Consider the following 25,475-nt stretch of genomic DNA (forward strand, 5'->3'; position numbering starts at 1 on the left):
ACGCTTCCCACTGCAAGAAATCTCCTGCCCCAGAGGAAGCGAATATCGCACAAACATGTATCTCTGGTACATCTTCTCCTTAATTAGCCTTATGAAGGCCCAGCAAGTAGCCATTACCAAAGACATTAGTGGGTACACCTTCTGGTATAATTCATCATGCACCCAGGTGGCTACTTATACCTTTGACTACTGTGATATTGTAGAATGCCCATTTCCCACACCACAAATCCAGAGCATCTATAGAGATATCCTTCATTCGAAAGACCCATATGTTTGTGTAGTTGACAAGCAATGGGGGCACAATTGTGACCATTGGGGGGCGGCGGGGTGGAATGCCGGGCCTGCCTGGGGTTACAAACCAAAAAGTGCCGTAGCTAAAGTAGATGATCATGGTAGATCGCTTCTCCAGAGAATGACTTTAAGAAAGCCTGGGGGGAGCACACCAATGAAATTAATCCTTAACATTGAGCACCCAAGCCTAACAGATGCAGACCAGTATGTGATGGGAATGTATTGGAAAAAGGGTTCCTATAAAAAGTTAGGGCATTTCTACCTAAAAGATATGTGCAACTCTTCTGAGTGGCAAGGGGCCACCCATATGGTCCCTAACCCATTAAAACCTCATATCCAGACCTTTCAGGACATGATGGCCATTGCTAACCCCACCTTTGAAGATACCATGGCCGCTGAAACAGGTTTTAATGATGTAAATTTATGGTTAGAATGGATGAAATATAATGCTAATAAGCATAATAGAACCGCATGTTATGTGTGTGGCGGTGCCCGGCCTCACCTGGGTACCGTACCTCTAATCCTACCCGTAGATATAGAAGAATGTGTTTTAAGCCTTTTTGCCTATCACTATAATTTTAACAGGTCCATATGTATTGCATGGACAAAGGAGTATCCTCTTCTAGCCAAAGACGTCAAACCCCCTGATGGTATTACCGTATATAAAGGTAATTACACTTGCTATGCCATGTACGATGGTATTGGTAAATTTGTAGGTAACTTTTCCAAAGGTTATTGTGCTACATACAGAACTGTCCCTGTACGCTTGCTGCAACATCACACTAGGTCACTAGGAGACATTTACTGGTTGTGTGGGGATTTACAGCTAAGATCCAGAATGGACACAGAATGGTGGGGAGAGTGTACTTTGACTAAGGCCATTATGCCTATACATATTATTTCTGACACACACCTCAACACCCATGAGTTCAGCCACACTAAGGTTAAACGTGACGTCCCAGTGAAAGGAAGTTTTGATCCTCATGTATATATTGATGCCATTGAAGTGCCCAGGGGGGTGCCCAATGAGTTTAAAGCTAGGGATGAAGTTGCTGCAGGATTTGAATCAATTTTTACCATAGTTACCGCAAACAAGAATCTAAATTGGATAAATTACATTTATTATAATCAACAGCGTTTTGTCAATTACACCAGAGACGCCCTCCAGGGGTTGGCCGAACAGTTACAGGCCACATCCCAAATGACTTTTCAGAATAGAATGGCCCTAGATATGATCTTAGCCGAAAAAGGAGGGGTTTGTAAGATTTTGCCCGACACTATGACATGTTGTACCTACATCCCAGAAAACACAGGCCCTAATGGTAAAGTCACACTAGCTATAGAAAAATTAAATGACCTGTCTGAAGAGTTAAAAAGGAATTCTGGGATAAAAGATCCCTGGGAAAGATGGTTTGGTTGGATGACAGGATGGCAAAAGGCTTTAATGCAGATTGGTATGGCTATACTAATTTTTCTTTTTATCTTTGCTCTTCTCTTTTGTTGTGTTCTCCCATGTCTGAGAAAATCCCTCATGAAGACTGTTGACCAAGCAACACCCACTTTGACCCACCTCGAAGTTGATGACCAAGAATTCCAAGACATCAACTCACCCTGTCTGCCGCTGCAAATTATCCCCTTTGTTGATAAAGTGCAGGAATTCTAGGTAGGGACTAGATTAGGGACAGCATCTGTCAGTGAATGGTAAAGGCCCCATGTGGAGAAGTGGTGGGTTAGCTGCCATGGGATACCCTTGGGTGTGAAGCGTTCGAGAGCCATACTGACGGATGGTTAGCCTATTAGGGTCAGATCTAGGGACAGCCTTGCACCTTGCATTAACACCTAGCTAGCGGCCACGGGGTTTCTGTGCCTTTGGGTTAACACGTCTTCTGATACTAATATAATAAAGTTTTATCTCTTAGAATCTAACATTTCATAGGGGGGACTGATGTGGAATTATTAAAAATCTTTATTGTACTTGTATTGAATTATTGTACTAACTCCATTTTAACTTTATACTGTGACTTCGTCCTCCATTTTGTCCTCCTAACCTGACTTCTTCAATCCTCCATTTTGTCCTCATGACTTAACTTGTTCATTTTAAAACTACATTACGTGACTGAACTTCTCAACCCAATTAATACAGTAGACAAAGACCGTGTTTCCTTCAAGGACAAGTACCAGGAGGTGCTGGCTACTCCTTAAGACTTGCTGGCTACTCCTTAGAGCTTGTAAGATAGTACAGTTTGAAGGCCACAGAACACAGTAGTAATGAAATGTTCTATTCATAAGAGACCTTGCACCTGGACATAAAGCCTGATATCATTGACCGTGTAAAATGACGCTTAGGACCCCCTTGTCCCCCACCCGTGTCCAGAATAATCCCACCTCTGATGGGTGGGCACGGGACTAACCTCTTAATTTTACGAACCAATAGGTAAGACACTAACCCCGTCACTTAACAATTAATCCAATTGATGATGTTTATTTGCTGATATTCTAATAATCAATGATGACGCAAAATGCCTCTTAAAAGGGCCTGCGCGCCCGCTTTTACTGCACTTGCCAATAAACTTTCTCGAAGTTATTTTAACCTGAACCTTGTGTGTCAGACTTAATTACTTCAGCGTATATACGCAATTTAATTTTATTTGATTTGGACAGGAACAGATAGACTTTGAACATTTTGGTTTACTCTCAAAAAGTACCATAACAGAACCATCAAAAACACCCCGACAGGGGGGCGTGGCCTGGCGGCGAGACTGAGCGGTCGCATGTGCTGAGCGCTCCGCTCCGACGGAACCCACAATGGAGTAATTGGCATTAAAGCCACGAACAAAAAGGGGGCACCATACCACCTTAACTACCATGTCCCAAGCCAAGAAGAAGAGACAGTCAGACAAAGCCGGAAAAAGCGCTTTTTTCACCTCCCGGCTGCCACAGGGGAAGCAAGCTGCACTGCAGGAAGAGGCACAAGATGGCGCCGAGGATATGGAGGACAGACACCACCGAGGATATGGAGGACAGAGCCAAGGTAGTGAAACCCCCCTCACAAAATACCTGCTACAAACAATGCTGGAGGACATGTCAGCACGCATTGAGAACAGTCTCAAGGCTGCCATCGGCGCATTACACAAAGAAGTTAAAGAGCTAGAGGTGAGGACGGAAGGGAATGAAACAAAAATGGTGGAACTGGCGGGGGCCCAAAGAGGAATAGAGGAAGAGATTGCAGAGCTCCACAACAGACTGCACGAGCATGAAATAAAAATCGCGGACATGGAAGACAGGGCCCGCCGCAACAATTTGCGCATCCGCGGCATAGGGGAGGAAATAGGGCAGGCGGAGCTGGGTACACATCTATATGGCCTACTTAAAGTGCTGGCGCCTGATATCCCACAAGACCAACTACTGATGGACCGCTACCACAGAACGGCGCGGCCTAGATTTCTACCACAAGACACCCCTCGGGATGTGCTTATAAAAATGCATTACTACCATGTGAAAGAGGTAGTACTTCAGACAAGCCGCACAAAGAAAATGCTCCCAAAGCCATACGATGGCGTGCTGGTGTTTGCAGACATCTCGATGTACACACTAAGACGAAGACGAGAATTCAAGGCGGTAACGAAACTGCTGCGGACACATAAAATTCCATACCGCTGGGGCTACCCAGTGAAAGTATTGATAACTAGAGGAGGTAAAGTGACGACCATCAACTCGCCAGAAGAGGGCACCTGTCTGATGCAAAGATGGGGACTAACTGATCAGGATCACCGCCGCAGTCTGCACAGACCGACCAATACCCGCGGACGGGCACAAGTCTAGACATCTACATGAAGACTGCTGTAACAAAGACTGCTTCTTAACAAATATAGGGACTACTCCACAAGTTGATCTTCAGGATGAGCAGAGAAATCAAGTTTAAGACTATTCATCAAGGGTATCGTATATATGTACCACACAAATTATATGATTGTTGTATGATTATATGCTACACCCCACCATACCACAACCGTACTGTACAAATTCGTACACACAAAAAAAAAAAAAGAAGAAAAAAAGTGGCATAATATGGCGGGAGCCACCCAGCCACCATATGCCGAGACCAAGTATACAATACTTAGAGTGGGTTCACTAGGGGAGCACACCCCACCAGGAGGGAGCTACAGCTTCCACCCCCACAGGTACCGAGTAGTACCTTAGCCGAATATGGCACACCTACTGTATATGTTTATGTTGTTCACATTGTTTTCTCTGTTACCCGTGTTTTTACCCTGTTACCCTACCCCCTAGGTCTAGATGGGGCTAAACAAAGCAGACCCCGCCCCAAGAGCACACATGAACCTTCTGAGTTGGCCCGCAAACAGGGGACACATATTTGGGAGCTGAAGCCCAAATGGACCTATCACCCCCATACCCCCCGAGCGAGACATGCCCACACCCTACCCTCTTTTAGGGGAAGGTCGCTCGACTTGATGCTGCTGGGGCGAGCAAACCCCCCGTGCTAGAACTCACCTATTGACATATCCTTCAATAAACAGATAGGGTATAAACCCCCATGAAAATTTCCTCTCTAAACGTTAGAGGGTTAAATCTGCCGGTCAAATGACATCAGCTACATAGGAAACTACAAAGACTAGATGCAGACATCGTTTGTCTCCAAGAGACGCATTACAAAACCGATAACTACATTCCGCCGTCTAGGACGGCATTCCCGCACCAATTCCATGCGACGTCCTCTACCAAATCTAAGGGGACGTCCATATTGATATCTGGGAAAGTAGCGTTTACCTTGATTTCTACAGAGGTGGCCGAAAACGGGAGGTATATAATTGTAAAATGTACTATTAATAACATGAAATACACAATAACGAGTGTTTACTCCCCCAACACGAAACAGAGTCAGTTCCTGAACCATGTACTCCAAAAACTGCAAACTCTACAGGAAGGGAAAGGCATAATCTGTGGGGACTTTAACCATGTCTGGGACCCGAAACTAGACACAAACATTTCAGGACATAGCCAGAGATATAGAATACTGAACAGGCAGTGCAAACAGATACAGAAACTCCTTAGTATACACCACTACTACGATACGTGGAGAATCACCAATACCTCGGAGAAAACATACACACACTTCTCGCAGGTCCATAATACATACTCAAGAATAGACGGGATTCTCATTCAGGGTCAGGGACTGAACCAAATATCAAGTTGCGACATAGGCCAGATTACCTGGACAGACCATGCCCCGGTTACACTGACAGTCAGGGACCAATACGACTATAAACAGCGAAGCCCTTGGAGGCTGAATGCTTCCTTGATCACAGACCCCACATTTAAAAGAGAAGTGGAGGAGGCTCTAAATAAATACTTTCAGGAGAACACCACCGCAGGGATGCCCCAGAGCACAATATGGGCTGCTCACAAAGCAGTGATTAGGGGGAAATTTATAAAGCGAGCGGCATTCCTACTTAAACAGGCCACGGCCCAAACCACCCAATGGAGGAAAGAACTCCACCAATTGAACACCCTCAACCAACTATCACCGACCCCTGAATTAAAAAGGCAAATTTCCACCATCACACACAAGTTACACCAACAAGCACTAGAGCAAACGGCCTATATGCTCCAGAGACTAAAAGCGAGACAATACACACAGGGGAACAAAGCTAGCAAACTCCTAGCTAGGAAGCTGCGAGAACAAAGTGCGAACCAAAAAATAGCCTACCTTATGACCCCATCGGGAGAAAAGAAAATGATCCCTAAAGATATCTGCAACGAATTTGCAGCATATTATGCCACCCTGTACAATTTGAACACAAATAAATCCACATTTCAGCCCACACAGGAACACATCAATTCATACTTGGATAAGATAGATCTACCGACACTCACACCACAACAGGCCGATGACCTCATTAAGTCCATAACCGGAGAGGAACTCCACTCAGTGATAAAAAACCTGCCGAAGGGCAAAGCCCCAGGTCCGGATGGGCTGGACAACACCTATTATATACAGTTTCAACACATTCTGGTGCCCCAACTCGCACTCACATACACGGAGGCGACCAGCACACAGACCCTACCACGAGATATGTTGCTAGCACATATCATTACATAGCCAAAACCAGGGAAACCACCCGTATACCCCCAAAACTTCAGACCCATATCCCTGCTCAATACGGACGCAAAGATATTCACCAAACTATTCTCAACCAGACTGAGCACCATCCTCCCAGAGCTAATTCACAACGACTAGGTCGGGTTTGTGTCAGGGAGACAGGGGGCGGAAAACACATGCAAAGTACTGGATATACTACACAGCTTGCCCAAACTGCACAAAGGGGGAGGACTGATCGTGTCCCTGGACGCGGAGAAAGCCTTTGACCGCCTGCACTGGACATTCCTGGAAACTATTATGACCAAATTTGGCATGCCAGAAGGGTTCAGGTCAGCGGTCAAGGCACTGTATAGCCCTCCAACCGCACAGGTACTCAACGCAGGTTTCCTATCTGAACCCTTTAGCATTTCCAATGGGACGAGGCAGGGGTGCCCTCTTTCACCCCTGCTGTACGTCATGGCATTGGAACCACTAGCAGCCAGGATCAGACAGCACGAATCTATTCATGGGGTGACTATAGGGAAGAGAGAATATAAGGCTAATCTGTTTGCGGACGACGTACTGCTGACCCTGACCCAACCGCTGATCTCCATGCCGAACCTTCTAAATGTAATAAGGGAATACGGGGACAGTTCGTATTACAAACTGAACGTGACAAAGACCCAGGCCCTAGGAATAGGGATACCCAATGACACAATGCAAGTGCTGCAGGGAAAGTTTGAGCTAGACTGGAGGACAGACCACGTCACATTTCTGGGAATTAAATTGACTAAGTCAATGGGTGGCCTGTTCAAGGCAAACTACGAGACCCTATACAGGGAACTAGAAACCAGACTGAATGGATGGGGAGACAAATACCTCTCCTGGCTGGGGAGAATGGCAGCAGTTAAAATGTCTCTCCTCCCCAGTCTACAGTATCTCTTTCGGACGCTGCAGATAGATGTACCGACCTCCTACTTACACAAGACTCAGACACTGATTTCAAAATTCATCTGGGCCAACAAGAAAGTGAGATTAGCGTCAAAATACCTCTACAGGCCAACCCAAGAAGGGGGACTGGCACTCCCCAATGTTAGGTCCTACTACCAGGCGACATTACTGGCGCCAGTGGTGGAAATGCAATCAAGAGGCTCCTCCCCACAGTGGATAGATATAGAGGACCACTGGATACAGGGAACCACACTTAGACAGCTACTTTGGGTGCCCAAGCAGATGAGGACAATACAACCCAACATGCTACAAGCCACAAAAACCTTGTTAAGGACGTGGTACAAGGTTAAAGAGGCCCTGACATCCCTGACACTATCTAGCGCCACTATCTAGCTTAACCGTGATCAATGACACCCTGGCACATAGGGAATGGGCCCAGAGGGGCTGCACACACATAAAGGATCTAGTAAAAGTGCAGGACATACTGCCGTTCCCCACACTCCAGGACAAGTTCCGGCTACCCCCTAAACTCCTATTCCCATACCTACAACTTAAATCGATGCTTGGATCCCAGACACCCACTAAAGAGGGCCCAAGTACACTTAGAAAATTTGAACTAACATGTCTGAACCCCAAACATAAGAAGGGGACTATCTCACTATGTTACTCACTCCTAATGGATCCCACTCCAGCTCCTCCGGATAGGTTCAGAGTAGCCTGGCAGGCAGACCTGGGGAAAGCGTTCGAGGCAACACAATGGTCGAAAGCACTCACAGCGTACAGAGGGAGGTCTTCCTGCACATCGCACTTAGAACTGATGAGGAAGGTGTATTATAGGTGGTACATGGTACCGACAAGGCTGGCACACATATACCCGGGAACGCCAACCCAATGCTGGCGTTGTGGGGAGGAGGAAGGAGCAATGTACCATATTTGGTGGACATGCAAGGAGATTAGACCCTGTTGGGAGGAAGTGGGAGCCATTATCAAGATGACAGTAGACAGTAGCGTCACGATAACTCCAGAACTATGTCTCCTATTCATGAACATGAGCTCCCGACGAAACAACGAGACAATCCTGACCTTCCACATCCTCGTAGCAGCACTGACACTCATAGCCAGGGAATGGAAGTCTACTACAGCACAGACAATACCCTCCCTGAAGAAACAAATATCTACTAACTTACGGTATGAAGCCGTGACCAGACAAGCACAAGGCAACAACCAGAGATTCAGGGAGGCCATAACTAGATGGGAAGCTCACAATAACGAAGAGCATTAGAGTGGACATTCCACACACGCTTTATACAGCAGGTTCGAACCAACGACAGAAGAGGGATATAGAAAGGACAGGGCAGGACACCCACAGGACAGGATAGAAGTCCCGGACTTAAGAGACACAACTGTTAGTCACATTAGAAGGACCAACCAACAGGTTACAACCCCAAAGGGATCCCGACTGTAGCAAGAACTTGAGCGGCAGATGGACATGACATGGGAAACTCGCTCCCTTCCCCCCCTCTCCCCCTCTCCCCCTCACACCTGGTTTATAACCCATCCCCCCCTGAAGAAGAGTACGGGAGGGCCTAAATAACCGCACAAGACAACCGCAAAAGTAGGTACAGAACAAGTAACACCCAAGAGCAGATGGCCTGCCGTAGGCAATGAGAGAGAGTAGATACACACCGGAGGGGATCTTAGACCCTGAATACAAGTAAGGCACACGGGGACTAGCCAGGAATAAGAGAGTTTACACTGGGATGTAATACTAAGCCTACTGTACCAACGAAAAGATTGAGAAGTGTGATTTGTGTTGAACAAACAATGTACCCCCCCACTCTCTTCTATACCCCAAGTTTTACTTTGCAAAACAATAAAAATTGTCAAATTGAAAAAAAACACCCCGACAGAAGTAGCACAAGTCTTCACAGACTAGTACAAGAAGCTCTACAACCATACTCCAAGAGATCCCACCGCACAGACGGCAGCAAGTGAGATCATGTTTTTAAGCAATTTAGACCTTCCTAAACTTCCGATGGTGGCAGCAACGCTCATGAACGAAGCCATCACCGGAGACGAAATAGACAGGGCAATAGCACAACTTAAGGGCAATAAAGCTCCAGGTCCGGACGGGTTTGACGGGGCCTATTATAAAACATATAGAGAAGAACTTACACCCCGCTTAGAACGACTTTTCAACGATTTTATGGAAGGCGGCAGCCTGGAGAGTGGAATGTCCCTGGCTAACATAATCCTTCTTCAGAAACTGGGTAGAGACCCCCTACTTCCAGATAACTATAGACCCATCTCATTGATCAATCATGACATAAAGATTTTTAGTGAAGGTCCTGGCAGATTGCCTCAACCCTCACTTGAAAATGCTGATACACCCAGACCAGGTGGGCTTTATACCAGATCGACAACTGTTTGAAAATACTAGAAGGAACATAGACCTCATATGGCATCAGCAAACCACAGACACACCTACAGCAATAATAGCAATAGATGCTGAAAAGGCCTTCGACAGGGTCAAATGGCCCTATCTGTTTCGTCTCCTAGAATTCCTGGGATTCCCAGAAAAATACGTGGCCACGATTAAAGCTATGTACAACCAAGTATATGCGCAAGTTAAAATCACTGGAGCGAGGTCCACACCCTTTAAACTGGGCAATGGGACCCGCTATTGTTTGTGCTGACCCTTACAAGCTCTACGCAAACACCAACGTATACACGGCATAACAGTGGGAGGACAGGAGTTTCTAGTTTCTGCCTATGCAGACGACGTCCTACTGACGATTACAGAACCAAAAGATTCCATAGATGCTCTGCAAGAAGTCCTGGCACGATTCGGAGAATTCTCAGGCTATAGGGCTAATCTAGAAAAATCAAGTGCCCTAATCTTGGGCCTGTCCGGAGCTGGGGGCAACGTATAATATTCCCATAGCTAAAGACCACATAAGATACTTAGGGATCCAACTTCCAAAGGACCCGGCCAAACTTTATCATATAAACTATACCCCACTTATGTGAACCCTAATACAATATATGGATAAGTGGCTAGATAAACCTATATCTTGGATCGGGTGTATTCACGCAGTAAAGATGAATGTGCTACCCCGCATCCTATTTCTCTTTCAGGCGTTACCCGTTAAACTACTAAAATCTGATCTAGCCCCATTGCAAAAGGCTGTCGGGACTTCATTTGGCAAAATAGACGGCACAGAATTTCCCGAAACATATTATATAGACACAAACAGAGAGGGGGGTTAGGGCTCCCACACTTTTATTTCTATTATTTAGCTGCACAACTAGCGCAGGTGGCCATGTGGCAAGCACCATTGGAGGTGAGAAGATGGGTGGACTTGGAGTCCCTCCTCACCGGCCCAGACTTACCGCAATATCATATGTGGGTGCCCAGAGAAGACAGGCCAATACTGAGAACCACCTGTCCAGCGGTACTAAACTAGCGACCTCCCCATCCCCACTTACCCCGCTCTTGAGAAACAGGGCCTTCCCCCCGGGAATGGCGGCTAGGGAATTCGCGAATCTGTAAAAAGCAGGTTTACAGAGAATTTGCCACCTATTTGAGAGCAATGGCATAGTTACATTCGAACAACTAAAACAGGTGACCCATCTCACCCCTAGGGATTTTTTAGGTACCTACAAATCAAAGATTATGTACGTAGCCCTCACATACAAAGAGCAGGGAAAGCCCCGTTGACGTTCTATGAGAAAATGTGCCTAAACGAAACCGCGCCATCCGGACTCATTACTACACTGTATGCACACATTTGCGCAGAAACCGAAGAATGGGGTACATTAACATATACAGAAACATGGGAAAGGGAACTAGGTGAGGTCCTAGAGGGAGTGGAGTGGAGACAAATATGGGAAGCGAATACTGCAGTGTCCATATGTGTATCCCTCCAGGAGCAATCCTATAAAACTATGTTTCGGTGGTACGCCACCCCGGTCAAACTATTCCACATGCACCAAACACCGTCCGACGACTGCTGGAGGGGATGTGGCCACAGGGGCACATATCTCCACATGTGGTGGGAAAGCCCACGGGTACAAAACTACTGGTCGAAAATCTTCGACTTACTTAAAAAGATCTTCCACAGGGCACCCGAGCTTAACCCTTGGACATACTTATTGAATAGAGCTTTAGACGACTGGACTAACAGGGAACAAAAATTAATACACAAAGTAAGATGGACTTACCTCCCATACGGAAGGGGATCTCCAACCTGAAAGAAGTATACTTAATGGATAATTTGACGGGCAGGGTTAGAGGCTCCATGTCTAGATTTGAAAACATATGGGAACCATGGAAAAGTAGCAAACTCTTCCAGGACATAAATAAGTCAGGAAGGGAACGTGAGACATCGGACACCCCCACGCTACACAGGAATGACGCACTCCCTCCCCCCTCTCTTTTTCCATATCTCTATTCCTCCTCTTCATATACTTTCAGACTATCTTCTCTTTTCCTCTTCATCTATTTTCTAATATCGGAATGGGAGAAAGGCCACTAATCCACGCGCACCACTGACATAATAACTCCTGGCCGGACCAGGACCGCAACAGTAGGGATTGGTGACACAACCCCCAACCGAATTTTGACATTAATTACGCAACAACAGTCTCACCGGCGTAGATAGTTTGTCGATTGATAAATTCTGCTGGTTCGATATTCAAGTTAAGTGAAAAATACAAAAAGTGAAATGTCTCTGTTATAGGATAGGCATGATAAAGTTGGTAGACAAAGGCATACCTGTAATAAACCAGGAATACTGTTAATACTCATGTCATATATTCAATGTACAACGAATAATGTAAGCTACTGATGTAACAAGACTTTCACACAAAAATAAAGTATTGAAAAAAAAAACTGAACTTGTCACGTCTCTTTTACAGCACTGTAACTTCACAAAATAGTGTCTAGGTCATACATTGGGCATATTGTTTTACTCAGAAGGTGTAACTGTGTATAATTTGGGGATTTTTATGACAGTGGTACATATTAAGTGTAAGAAATACTCAGCAAAAATGCAACATATATGTAAAAATTCAATTTTTTTCCCCTCCTTACCACAAACATTGACATAAATTGGTGAAAAAATGGTGACAAGTTAAGGCACAATATACACCATATAAGATACCCTGGGGTGGCTAGCTTTATCAAATGAAAGCCCTTTGTGGAGTTATTTAAACAGTCACACTGCTAGAATACCCTAAAATGAGACATAGGCCCATCAAATCCATCTACGAAAATTCTAACTATAGAAACTGAAATAGCCTTGTCTCTTATATGGCATTGTAGCTTCACAGAAAAGTGCCAAAGGCACACAATGGGGGTATCGTTATACTCAGCAGATGTAGCTGAACAGAATATGGGGTTCTGTGCAGGAATAGCACACACCAGATTTACGAAATACACATTACAAAAACCTTGTTATATGTGTATATGCCAAAATAAAGAAAAAACACAATTTTACTCCAATATTTAGCAGAGATTGGAGATGAAATGGCTACATAAAAAGTGTCAAACTAACCTTCTGAAGCTCTGTCCTTAAGGGGTTAAAGTGGCCTTTTATTGTGGCCAGCCTATGGAATACCTGTGCAATAATCATGCTGTCTAATCAACATCTTGATATGCCACACCTGTGAGGTGGATGGATTATCTCGGCAAAGAAGAAGTGTTCACTAACACAGATTTAGACAGATTTGTGAACAATATTTGAGAGAAATAGGCCTTTTGTGTGCATAGAAAATGTCTTGGATCTTTGAGTTCAGCTCATGAAAAATGGGGGCAAAAACAAAAGTTTTGCATTTATAATTTTGTTCAGTGTATATTTGTGACTTTGCTTTCTGCTTTTCCTGTGATGACCCAAAATAATCTGTCTTTCTGACACTTTTTAATCCTCTTTTTAAATGTTTTACTTTTTTTTTTGCTCATGATGATTTTACCATTGATTACATTCACAAAATAAGACAAATGAGTATTATTACTATAAAATAAAAGGCACATTCTCAATTTAAAGTACTTTTTATTCTTTAAACAAAAAGGAAGACCATAGAAACCTGCTTGCCTGTTTTTAGAATATCTGCCACTCTTCCAGAAACTTGATTTTAAAACATTGAAAATGACAACAACAAAAAAAGCGGAAAGACAAAACTGTTGGGAGAGGTTTACAAATCAAAAACATGGAGGAGTCAAAAGAAAATATATGCACAAACAAAACTGTAACAAAGTTGCACCACTTCCTATTAATAACCCAAACAGTATTAGAAATTGGTGACAATTCTACCTAAAGTAGCTATACTTCTTTTATGTCTTTAAGGCCTTTTCTGATCCAGGAGTTAGTATATTATTTTTTAGTTTTATTACAAATATCGACCATTTTTACATTACTTTGTATTTATTCTGTTTGTATTTTCATTCCTTTTTCTGTGACTTCTAATTACGAACTGCATAAAGTTTGGAATATATGACCACAATTTCGTGACCACAATTTTCTGTATATAACTTTGTTAAAAAATAAATAAAAAGACATCACGAAAAAGAAAATGACAATAAATGACAATAAATATTTATTTATTTTTTCTATCCAGAAGATATCCTTACTGGAGGCAATTAAAGTCCTATTCAACCATTCAATTTTACATTTTCCTAAAAGTTTATCTATATCAAAATGTTGTGATAGTGTGACTTTGTGTGACTAGATTTTCCTAAAACATTGCTATTGTAACTACAGTAAATGAGGTTAAAGGAACACTAGCGTTAGAAATACAAACATGGTTTCCTAAAACACAAAAATATACTCCACAAACAATCGGTCAAAAGAAAAAAAGTATTAATTTACCCTTGAATAAATTGTAAGAAGATCCCTCAAATCTTCTGTTACATACACATAGCTATACAATCTACAGAAAATATATTAAAAAAAAAAAAAACAAATCGTGTGATACTGTGTGACACCAATAATAAGATTTCGGTTATTATTGCATTCACAAAGGTACGTTAGTATCAGGCATGTAGTAAGGCTTAAACGTATACGTCCTTCTTATGTCCTCTTCCCAATAGTTGCATACATATAAGGGAAGCAAAAAATACAAACACATAGTGCAGCAAATCAGATACAATGAAATGACTTTATTCACGTTGTACTCTAAAACCAAATTATGGCACATCAACAAGCTCCCGTTGTCTGGATCACACAATTAATCAGGAAGGATACATGTGTCCACAGGAACAAACGAGCAGCAACAAACTCAGGATACAAATGAAATATAATACAATGCAAACACTATGTAAGTCTAAAAGCCCTACGTGTTTCATCCTATGTAGGACTTCCTCAGGGGTATCGGAAGGATGTGTAGAAATCAACATCACTTTTCGGTTTTAAAGCCTAAAAGAGGAAGACAATCATTTTTTAAACCCCAGAGATGCCAATTCCTTTATTCATACTAATAGTGGTAACCATCCAAGTTGGCTCCGCAGTGTTCCAAGAAGCCAATTTACAAGAATAAAACGTAACTGCACAGACACACAAAGTTTTTTTAGAACAAACTCCAATTTTAAAGGATAAGTTTTTAGAAAAAGGATATTCTGACACTTTTTTAGAAGAAGAAATTCATCGAGTTTCTCAGATCGATAGAAAAAGATGACAAATTCAGTGCCTGATAGAAACTTTGGTTGTTCTTTTATAAGACAGTATAATGCGCAGGCCACTTCTACTGAAAAAACAAGTTACCCCAGCACCTAAAATGATATTTAGAAGAGGAAGCAGTTTTAAAAACATGTTGGCACCAAACACTTTATGATTAGTATAGAGTTAAGTCCAGAGTTACTTTAGAATGAATGCATTGATGTGTGGTCTGTTGACTTCTAGCAAAACAGAGTTGACCTTCTATAACTATGGAAAATTAACATCAGCTGGGATGGCACCATTAAATTTACAAATTATTTTATGAGTCAGCAGGCAAAGTCTGATCTTCCACCTGTCTCTATCTCTTCCCCTCTTCTGTTGAATATACTTTTATTTTAGCATTATGTCTATGAATGTATGTGATCAGTATTTAACATTAATTCGACAGATAAACTTCAAAATGCTTATCATGTATGTGTTTCCTATCATACGTTACCCTTATAATAGCATTTATGTTCTATGAGAGCAGTATGACAAAATATCCAGAAAACCTCAAGTATTGTTCTATCAGGGCTCCATATTTCCACCAGCCAGTAGGCATTGACAAGAGAAAGTTCAGTCTTGCTGGGTTGAAATTCAGTCTTGGTGAATATGTCATTTATTCTCCATGCTTGCAGGGCTGAGTAAGCTTTAAGGCTTGGCTTGTAACATAGGACTGGAAATTGTATATATTATTTATGAGTAGTGTGTCTCCCATTTAAACGCTCAAATTTATATCCATAAACAATGTAGGCTCTTCATCTTCCAGAAGAATAGTAACAGCAGGCATAATAAAAAAAAGATCAAGTAGACATAGTTAGATACGTTTAAACATATAAACTATAATCAAAGACGTCCAATGGATATTATGCTCAATCTAAGGATAAAAAAGTGTCTTTATCCAGAGCATTATAAGCTAATAATATATTTACAAATGCTTCAAAAATGGCATTTCTGTACGCTACATCGAATTGAGCAAACATTGGTAGCAGATGAATATAACATGTATTATTTACTTTATCTCTAAAAATATTTTAAGAAAGACTTAAAATGTTCTCTGTGAATGAAAATAATCATGTTGTGCATTCTGATTGGATTACAAAGACATATTATCAAGTCAATATATTAAAGGTTATCTATCTATTTATTTATTATTAAGTTAATATGTTCAGGGTTGGTGCAGTTTGACTGGTACTGGATCAGAGGTTATAGGAGGTGGGAGCAGCTAGGGAGAGCTTCTCATATTCTAGGGTAGGGACTTCACAAAAACGCTGGAAAGATGAAAGGTGGGTCTGGACTCCAGCAATAGAAATTTTAGCCATTTTACAATGACATAATGGGGGCTCATGAAATTACGTCATAGCACTAAGTGGCAGAAGGAGTTATACAATGTAGTAAGTTTATGAAGGTGCTGAAGTATGTTATTTATTGACCAAACATTTTTTTAACTGCAACTTTCACATCATTATTTCTCAAACTGTAAATCAAAGGGTTTAACATGGGAGTTACAATAACATAAATAATGCTGACATATTTTTGACTCTCTGGAAAGGCTTTTCCGAGCCCCATGTACATATTCATGCTGGTCCCATAAAACATTAATACAACAGTCAGATGGGAGGCACACGTGGAAAAAGCCTTATTCCTTCCAGTCACAGATGTTATGTTCAATATTGATCTTATAATGCAGAGATATGTTGTGAGAATGAAAGCAAAAGGTGATAAAAGTGTAAATATGCTTACGAAAAAGATCAGCGTTTCATGAAATGACGTGTCTCCGCATGCAAGTTCTAGAATTGCTAAACTCTCGCAGGTGAAATGATTAATCTTGTTTCTAGAGCAGAATGTGAGTGGTTTTAAGATGGAAGGTAGAGTAGTTAATGTAAAGCAACCCAGCCACATAATAATTGTAATATTTTTACACACCTTCCGGCTCATAATGACCATGTAATGCAGAGGAAGGCATATTGCTACATAGCGATCATACGCCATTACGGCAAGCAGGATACATTCAGTTTCTCCCAGAAAAAGACTGATGTCCATTTGTATCATGCACCCAATGAATGAAATTCTTCCCCCTCCTATAATAAATATGTCAGATAACATTTTTGGGACAGTAATTGATATGTAGAACAAATCAAGAAATGATAAATTGCATAAAAAATAGTACATCGGAGTGTGCATATGAGAGCTGACTATAACTGTACATATTAAAACAATATTCCCACAAACAGTTAATATGTACATTAATAAAAACAAAACAAAAAGGAATAGTTGAATCCCTACGTTCAGCGAAAGTCCAGTTAAAATAAATTCTGTTAGAGAAGTCTGGTTCCAATTTCCCATGGAGTATTAATAACTGTAACAACAAATATGAGAAATCATATTAATTCAGGCATTTATTGGAGATTAAATATGATGTCATGAATATAAATTAATGATTAAAAAAAGTAAATAATATTTTACGTAGCTATATATACAAGCACCAGCAGATATCTTTCTACGGCGATGGGAAGCAAATTTATGAAGTATTTATTTATCTCACAAATATTAAACAGTGTCCTCACCCAGAACACGTTACACACTAAAGCAATAACACAGTGATCAGTTATTAAAGAGTTTCTCTAACCATTTTTAAGTTAGGATAGAAAAATGCCCTATAGGCATTGCTGGGCAAGCTCTCTTGTTCTGCTCATCGTACCCCTGTCATGGAGGCTGAGCTGAGGTCCATTCAAAAGCTTCTCATAGATAATCACAGACATCCCAGATAACAAAAAAGTTAGAAGCAAAGTGAGTGCATCGGCAAGAAAATCGCCCTCCAGATAACAAAAAGTTAAAAGCAAAGTGAGTGCATCAGCAAGAAAAGCGCCCTCCAGATAACAAAAAGTTAAAAGCAAATCGGCAATTTTCTTGCCGATGCACTCACTTTGCTTTTAACTTTTGTTATCTGGGATGTCTGTCCTGTTTGGGTTAATATGGATCTGAACCAAAATTACTGTTTGACTGTTATAGACTAAGTGGTGACTGATTTGATAGGCTGCCTTGAAGCAGCAGTGGGAAGATTCTCTATTAGACTTAGACTTTCGGCATAGATTATTTATTTCACAATCTCATGGTCTTTACTATCACAGGCAGGAGGGAACTATCAATTAGCTGCCGTGGAACAAAGCTATGTGCTATTTCCACTCTGGATGGCATTGACTACCGGCTACCCTCTACTATATTAACGCGATAACTACATTAACATCTAGCTTCCTCCAGTCTTGGGGTGCATGAAGCTTTAATCTCCATGCTGTCTTGATATGGGGTACCCTCGTTTCTGCACCCATTAGATGTGGGATTACGTATGAGCTATAAATCCATTAGGACTAAGCACAAGCACAGAAGTGCAACTTTGTTTAACTTAATGTATCCTTCACCATACGTGTTAGAGTGAAGTTGATACATAGTGTGAGATTATTACCAATTCTGGTTCCCCCACCTGTCGCTCCATACAGTCTCTTTATTTCTCAGACTTAACCAATTAATATTCATATACTCTAGAGGTATCTATATGCTTACCAATCCAATCAAGGATTTATATTGTGTTTACACAAGTTCCTCTAGTATATGAATTTGGCACTTGAGACAAGCCCCCCTAGTATTTTAAAGGTGTATCACTATGGTAGATATTATTTTTTTATACCACTTGGATTTGCACATATACATTTTGTACTTATTATTTACTTATCCGGTTATCTATATTAATAAAGGTTTATACCACTACAATGACACGAGGTCACACATTTAGGCTGGAAGAAAGGAGATTTCATCTAAGGCAAAGAAAAGTTTTCTTACAGTAAGAGCAATAAGGACATGGAATTCTCTGCCTGAAGAGATTGCTTTGTCAGAGTCTATACAGATGTTTAAACTGCAATTGGATAAATACTTGCAAAAACATAACATACAGGGATATAATTTCTAATTAGTGGGGTAATAGCTGTTTGATCCAAGGAGACATCTGACTACTATTTTGGGGTCAAGAAGGATTTTTTTCCTAGTTTGTTGCAAAATTGGAAGAGCTTCAGACTAGGTTTTTTGCCTTCTTTTGGATCAACAGCAAAAACATATGTGAGGAAGGCTGAACTTGATGGACGCAAGTCTCTTTTCAGCGATGTAACTATGTATGTAATGATATTGTAAATTCCTGGAGATCCTCTCGGGTGGAGTAGGTACTGCCTACTTTGAGTGAGTGGTTTCCCACCCCACCTTATTATTTTCTCTCAATTTGAACAGTATATTGCTTTGCTGTACATGGATTTTGATAGATGGGGGGACTAAGCACTCAAATGGCAGATGAAATTTAATGTAGATGAATGGAAAGTTATGCTATTCGGCATGAATAAAGCACAAGCTACTCACACCCTAAATGGTAGTGAATGAGGGTTAGCAACACATCAATGGTAAGACAATATCTTAAAAAAGCTGTGAACCTGTGCTATTGAAGGATATTCTGACACTAGAAAAAGTGCCGAAAAATTTATAAAGTGAATGGAAGAATTTAGTTATGTAGCTTGGTTAACAAGTTTGAATCTGTTTAGTTTAGAAAAATTGTACCATAGAGGGTATACGATAGCAATATGATAATATATTAAGGACTAAAACAAACCATTGTTTGGAAATCTATGTATAAGGAGGACTCTACATAGAACACAACATCATATATTTAGACTGGAATAAAGGAGATTTAGTCCAAGGCAAAGGAAAGAGTTTTTTTTCCCAGTAAGAACAATAAGGATGTGGAATTATCTGGATGAAGGGGTAGTTTTATTAGAGTGTGTACACATGTTTACACAGCAGCTGTATGAATGCTTGCAAAAACATAATGTTCAGGAAAAAACAGATTTGAGAACGTCTAACCTTGATGGACACAAATTTCCTTCGAGCCTATGCAAGTATGTAACTGTGAGTCAATAATACAAACAGAGCAAATGAATGACTACTTTTCAGCACATTTGCAAAACTATTCTTTTAAATAGATAGCCAATTCACCAGAGACAAACTTATTATCAAATAAAATATCAAAACAGCCAACAATATTTCTATGCTCAACTTAGAAAATTGCTAACAGGCATGATTCATCAAAATATTAATCATCATGTAATACTCCTCCAATCAACGTACACACCAATAATTATTGTGAGCGAACTTATTTGAACTTATATCCCAGCTATGATAATATAGTTCTAGTTCTATGCAGTTATCAGGGAGCAAACTAATTTATAGAATAAATAACCAGAGAAATTCCTTATAACATGGTCCCTATTTGCTCTGGAGAAGGAAGTAAGAAATAGATGTATTCTAATACTATGTTTCAACAGAAACTACAATTAATTTGGTCCCTTCACAGTGATGCACTGTGCATTCTGACACCTTTCTATCATGATCAGCATTACGTTTTTCAGCAATTTGAGCTACAATAGCCATTCTGTGAGATCGGACCAGACGGGCTAGCCTTCACTCCCCAAACCGTGCAGCACTGGACTAGAAAGCACCTCTAGTGGCAGTCCGAGTGCCTTTTCTCGTGTTTGTAGTGCTCAACCTGCAGGGACTGTCTATAGACAGCAAAATCACTAAGTTAAGATGTAGTGTTATTTGTGACTATAGTGTCCCTTTAAAGCTTGAATTTGAGGGACACGGGTTTTTCTTTAACCATTATTATTATTAAATAACTATGTAACTATCTTTATAATTACACAGAAAAGGAGACCCTTGAAACAAGGGGATCCTGAGAAGCAGCTCTGGACACGGAAAAGGCACTTGAATGCCTGGTAACAGGAAAGGTAGAGAGAGTAATAGGAGAGAGAGCAGGTGAAGTGTATCCCTGTACAGTCCCCCCAACCTCCTTAATACACCACTCCTTGCAGAGTAGTAGTAATCAATAGCCCATCATAGGTAATATAAGGAAGGAAAATCCCAACTCTCAAAATACCGCCTGAATAGTACTGCCCGTGGATAACTTCCACCAGGACTAAGGCCAGGTAACCTAAAAACCTGATTACCCTGGTAAACTCAAAAATCACCTCATACTAACTACCTAAGTGCTACCTAAATAAAGTGCAAAATAAACCTAAAAAGAAAAGTAGAGTAAGCGCTCGACGCGCGTTTCAGCGTGGATACACGCCGTCGTCAGGAGCCAGTCAAACACTGTGTGCACTCAAGCCTCTTAAATACCTGACATATCAGGGCGAAAAGTCCTGCAGCTGATCGGAGCGTTTAGGGGGCATGTATGTGAGCTCCGTTCCGTCCCGCCTCCTTTACCGCGTCATAACCTCCCGCGGCTAAGCATTGGTGGTTATGTGGGTCAATCAAAATCGATCCCACGAAGTCCGCCTCTCCTCACTGCATCACACACTCGACGTCGGTCATAGGCTGACCGACACGTCCGTCAAGTGCGAGCAGGGGGGAGGAGGAATGAGGTTAATGACTAGGTGCCCACAACGTCTCCTTTGTCACTGGGCGGTCCGATCGAGTGGGAGTGTGGAGTCCCGTCTAGGGGGCGGGGCTTTGTCCCACATACTGCGGACCAGTTAGTGAAAAGGGTGCTCACTAAAATGACATATCACTCATACACCTTATAGGGTGTTTGAAGATGGCTAATGTGTAATAGGTGATAGACTTACAAGTGCCTGGGAGTGAAGGGTCGGATGATTTCGACCTCCTCACTACTCCAAAACTGTAAGCTAATTAAACAAAACATTATATCTAAAGAGACTAGGACCTTCTCAGATAGTTCTAATCAAGATTCCCACTACGTACAATCCTTCTTTAACTGCCGTACGGAGGGGGTTATCTACCTTCTGACATGCTCATGTGGAATTAAGTACGTCGGGAAGACCTTCCGTCCTTTTAAATTCCGCATTAGGGAACATGTGAATTCTGTCAGAAGGAGATTGGAAACCCCCATTTCCAGACATTTGAAGATACATCATGCCAACTCATCAAGTAGGCTACGTTTCATGGGTATAGAACTAATACCTCAGACCCAACGTAAAGGTGATTGGGATCGTAAATTGAAACAAAGGGAGTCCTATTGGATCTACAAATTAAAAACACTCTCTCCCAAAGGACTCAACGAAGGGTTTTCGTTTACGTCTTTTTTATAGAATTAAGGGTACTCAACATCCACGGTCAATAGGCTTGTCACCTATTTTGACTACGTTATTTTAAATTGCTGACCGTACAACGGTGTACATATGTAAAAAATAAAGTTTTTTTGCTTTTGTTCCTTTGAACACACTGTGTATCATCACCGGCCCGTCCTGACTATACAGCACTTCTATTGACTATCCCTTTAAATTGGGATGGCTTGCAGTCTAATCTACATTCTCCCTCTCTCTAGTCCTATTATTGTTGCAAATGGGGTTAAGTTATGGACACTCCTCAGCATGTAACAGCATAATAATATTTATTTGGACAGTGGAGCTCTTGAATTAGGTCTGCAAAGGTGTTTTGTTTAATTAGCTTACAGTTTTGGAGTAGTGAGGAGGTCGAAATCATCCGACCCTTCACTCCCAGGCACTTGTAAGTCTATCACCTATTACACATTAGCCATCTTCAAACACCCTATAAGGTGTATGAGTCATATGTCATTTTAGTGAGCACCCTTTTCACTAACTGGTCCGCAGTATGTGGGACAAAGCCCCGCCCCCTAGACGGGACTCCACACTCCCACTCGATCGGACCGCCCAGTGACAAAGGAGACGTTGTGGGCACCTAGTCATTAACCTCATTCCTCCTCCCCCCTGCTCGCACTTGACGGACGTGTCGGTCAGCCTATGACCGACGTCGAGTGTGTGATGCAGTGAGGAGAGGCGGACTTCGTGGGATCGATTTTGATTGACCCACATAACCACCAATGCTTAGCCGCGGGAGGTTATGACGCAGTAAAGGAGGCGGGACGGAACGGAGCTCACATACACGCCCCCTAAACGCTCCGATCAGCTGCAGGACTTTTCGCCCTGATATGTCAGGTATTTAAGAGGCTTGAGTGCACACAGTGTTTGACTGGCTCCTGACGACGGCGTGTATCCACGCTGAAACGCGCGTCGAGCGCTTACTCTACTTTTCTTTTTAGGTTTATTTTGCACTTTATTTAGGTAGCACTTAGGTAGTTAGTATGAGGTGATTTTTGAGTTTACCAGGGTAATCAGGTTTTTAGGTTACCTGGCCTTAGTCCTGGTGGAAGTTATCCACGGGCAGTACTATTCAGGCGGTATTTTGAGAGTTGGGATTTTCCTTCCTTATATTACCTATGATGGGCTATTGATTACTACTACTCTGCAAGGAGTGGTGTATTAAGGAGGTTGGGGGGACTGTACAGGGATACACTTTACCTGCTCTCTCTCCTATTACTCTCTCTACCTTTCCTGTTACCAGGCATTCAAGTGCCTTTTCTGTGTCCAGAGCTGCTTCTCAGGATCCCCTTGTTTGAAGGGTCTCCTTTTCTGTGTATTTTTTCTGGGTTACCCCCTACTTTGCGGCTCTGAGGTAGGCCATGTATAGGGCTATTTTCAACACTTTACATTTGTTTTTGTGAAGTGCTGCATCTACCCTATCCACTTTTTTCTCTTGTATATCTTTATAATTAGGCTAATTTCAGATCTCTTAGTGTGAAAGTCAGCCCACGATGGACATAAATGTGGCATGTACATTGAATATGATGGGATTGTGTGAAAGACAACTAGTGATTTGGAGATCAATATTTTATTATCACACTTGTACTGGGTTAACCTTACTACTTTGCATAGATAAAATAGAAAGGTGAACAGCGCTAAAGATCAGAAATTGTACATACGTTTAGTAGAAATACTGGCCAGCAGAGTAACTTAAAAAAAAAGGAGAAACAAAGATACAAATAATGGTACAGTATGTATGAACGATATAATTCCACAAGAACAAAGGTGTTATATTCACACTCACACTTTGAGGAGCTATATCAGCTCGGTGTTAAGAGCTTGGATGGAATAATCCCCGTCTATGGATTTCTTGAGGTTCCAGATCATTGGTGAGTGTATTCGTTATATGAAAAACAAGAGTAAAATACGCCACATGGTCTAGTACGTAAATATAAAATATTATAGTAAGAGTAAAGGATCCTACTTACATATACTAGAGCAACGTCCTGCTCTAGTTTGGCGAATTTCAGGTGGAATAATCCCCACCTCAGGATATAGTGGACCCAGGTATAGCAGCAAAGCAGTATTAAATAGGAAGGAGGACAAAAAAAAAATGACTGGATGGTTTAAAAATTATATATACTTTAATACAATAAGTAAAAAGTGAATAATACACTATAAAACCAGTCCTGTATAAAAGTCCAAAATTCTTCCTCACTTGACGCGTTTCGCCGAAGCTTTCTCAAAAGTGAAATCGTACTACTCTGCATGCTTTGGATATTCTATTTATAAAGACATTTTTAAAAAATAAGAACTTTATTACAATCTAATTAAAGAATCAAAAAACACAAGTTTACATTTGTGTAACAACATTGTACTGCACAATATTTCCTGTCTTAAATAATGAAAAATATAATACATGCTAAAGTACTTGTCTTCCAAAATGTTTCATATAATATTCTTACTCAGGTCCCATAGAAATAGTTAAACATATTTAGTGCTTCATCCATATGTTAAATGCGTACACATTATCAATATACCCTTCTCTTTGATGTAAAAGTAAAATAAAAATTAGAATAATATATATTTAAAATCTAACTAAATGTATTAAACAAACTGAACATCAGATAGCTTCTTCTTTGCTCTCAGCCTCTAATACAATTATTTTTATAGGTTTATTACAAGATTCTCATACTCCTGGGATTGAGGGTAACTACTATCAAGCCACAAGGTAACATGTGGCATGGGATTCTCACAGCTACAATTTTTTTCAGAGGAATCTGTAAGAATGTAAAAAAAATAAATGATTAAAATAATATTGCTTCAGGTGAATTTTAATATATCAACTTAACTTTTAAACTATGGTTTACTGTATGTTATGCATATGATTTAACAACTAAACATGTATATAATCAATAGATACTTTTGATTTTAGTATTGTTTTTAATCAGCTATTTTTGTATCTAATTCTTGGTTACATTTTTATATTAACTGCTTAAGAAATTACATATAACAATTTATTTTATTTATTTGTGTGTATGTGGTTTTTTTTTTTAGTTATTTTATTTTTACAAAGAAGCATACATTCAGACTTCTTCTGCCGAGAATGAAGTCAGTGAACTTAAAATAATATTGTACAATTAAGACCAAAAGATGCTGATTTTGGAAAATTCTCCATGTCAAATGTAGTCACAACTATCTTATTCTAGCCTAAATTTTGCACTTTGTAAATCTGATATGGGCAACTATGATAAAAAAAACTAAATTATGCTCAGCAAAATC

At 41.0% G+C, this 25,475-nt stretch overlaps 1 protein-coding gene and 1 long non-coding RNA gene across 2 annotated transcripts in view; both read right to left on the reverse strand.

Annotated features, from left to right (window-relative positions):
- Positions 1 to 24,047, reverse strand: part of LOC134585377 (uncharacterized) — a 424,726-nt gene extending 400,679 nt beyond the window's left edge. The window contains exon 1 of the long non-coding RNA XR_010086518.1: positions 23,998 to 24,047. This is a non-coding gene — a long non-coding RNA (uncharacterized LOC134585377). The remainder of the gene's footprint in view (positions 1 to 23,997) is intronic.
- LOC134585149 (olfactory receptor 13F1-like) lies at positions 16,462 to 17,382 on the reverse strand. Its single transcript, XM_063440692.1, has one exon. It carries the CDS (start codon positions 17,380 to 17,382, stop codon positions 16,462 to 16,464), a length of 921 nt encoding a protein of 306 aa, XP_063296762.1.
- Positions 24,048 to 25,475: the final 1,428 nt, after the last annotated feature.

This window comes from Pelobates fuscus, chromosome 2 (genome assembly GCF_036172605.1).
Source record: "Pelobates fuscus isolate aPelFus1 chromosome 2, aPelFus1.pri, whole genome shotgun sequence".
Classification (NCBI taxonomy): Eukaryota; Metazoa; Chordata; class Amphibia; order Anura; family Pelobatidae; genus Pelobates; species Pelobates fuscus.

Bases quoted from the DNA above. Each gene is read 5' to 3' on its own strand.
- LOC134585149 (XM_063440692.1), bottom strand. From the start codon at position 17,382: ATGGGAAATTGGAACCAGACTTCTCTAACAGAATTTATTTTAACTGGA.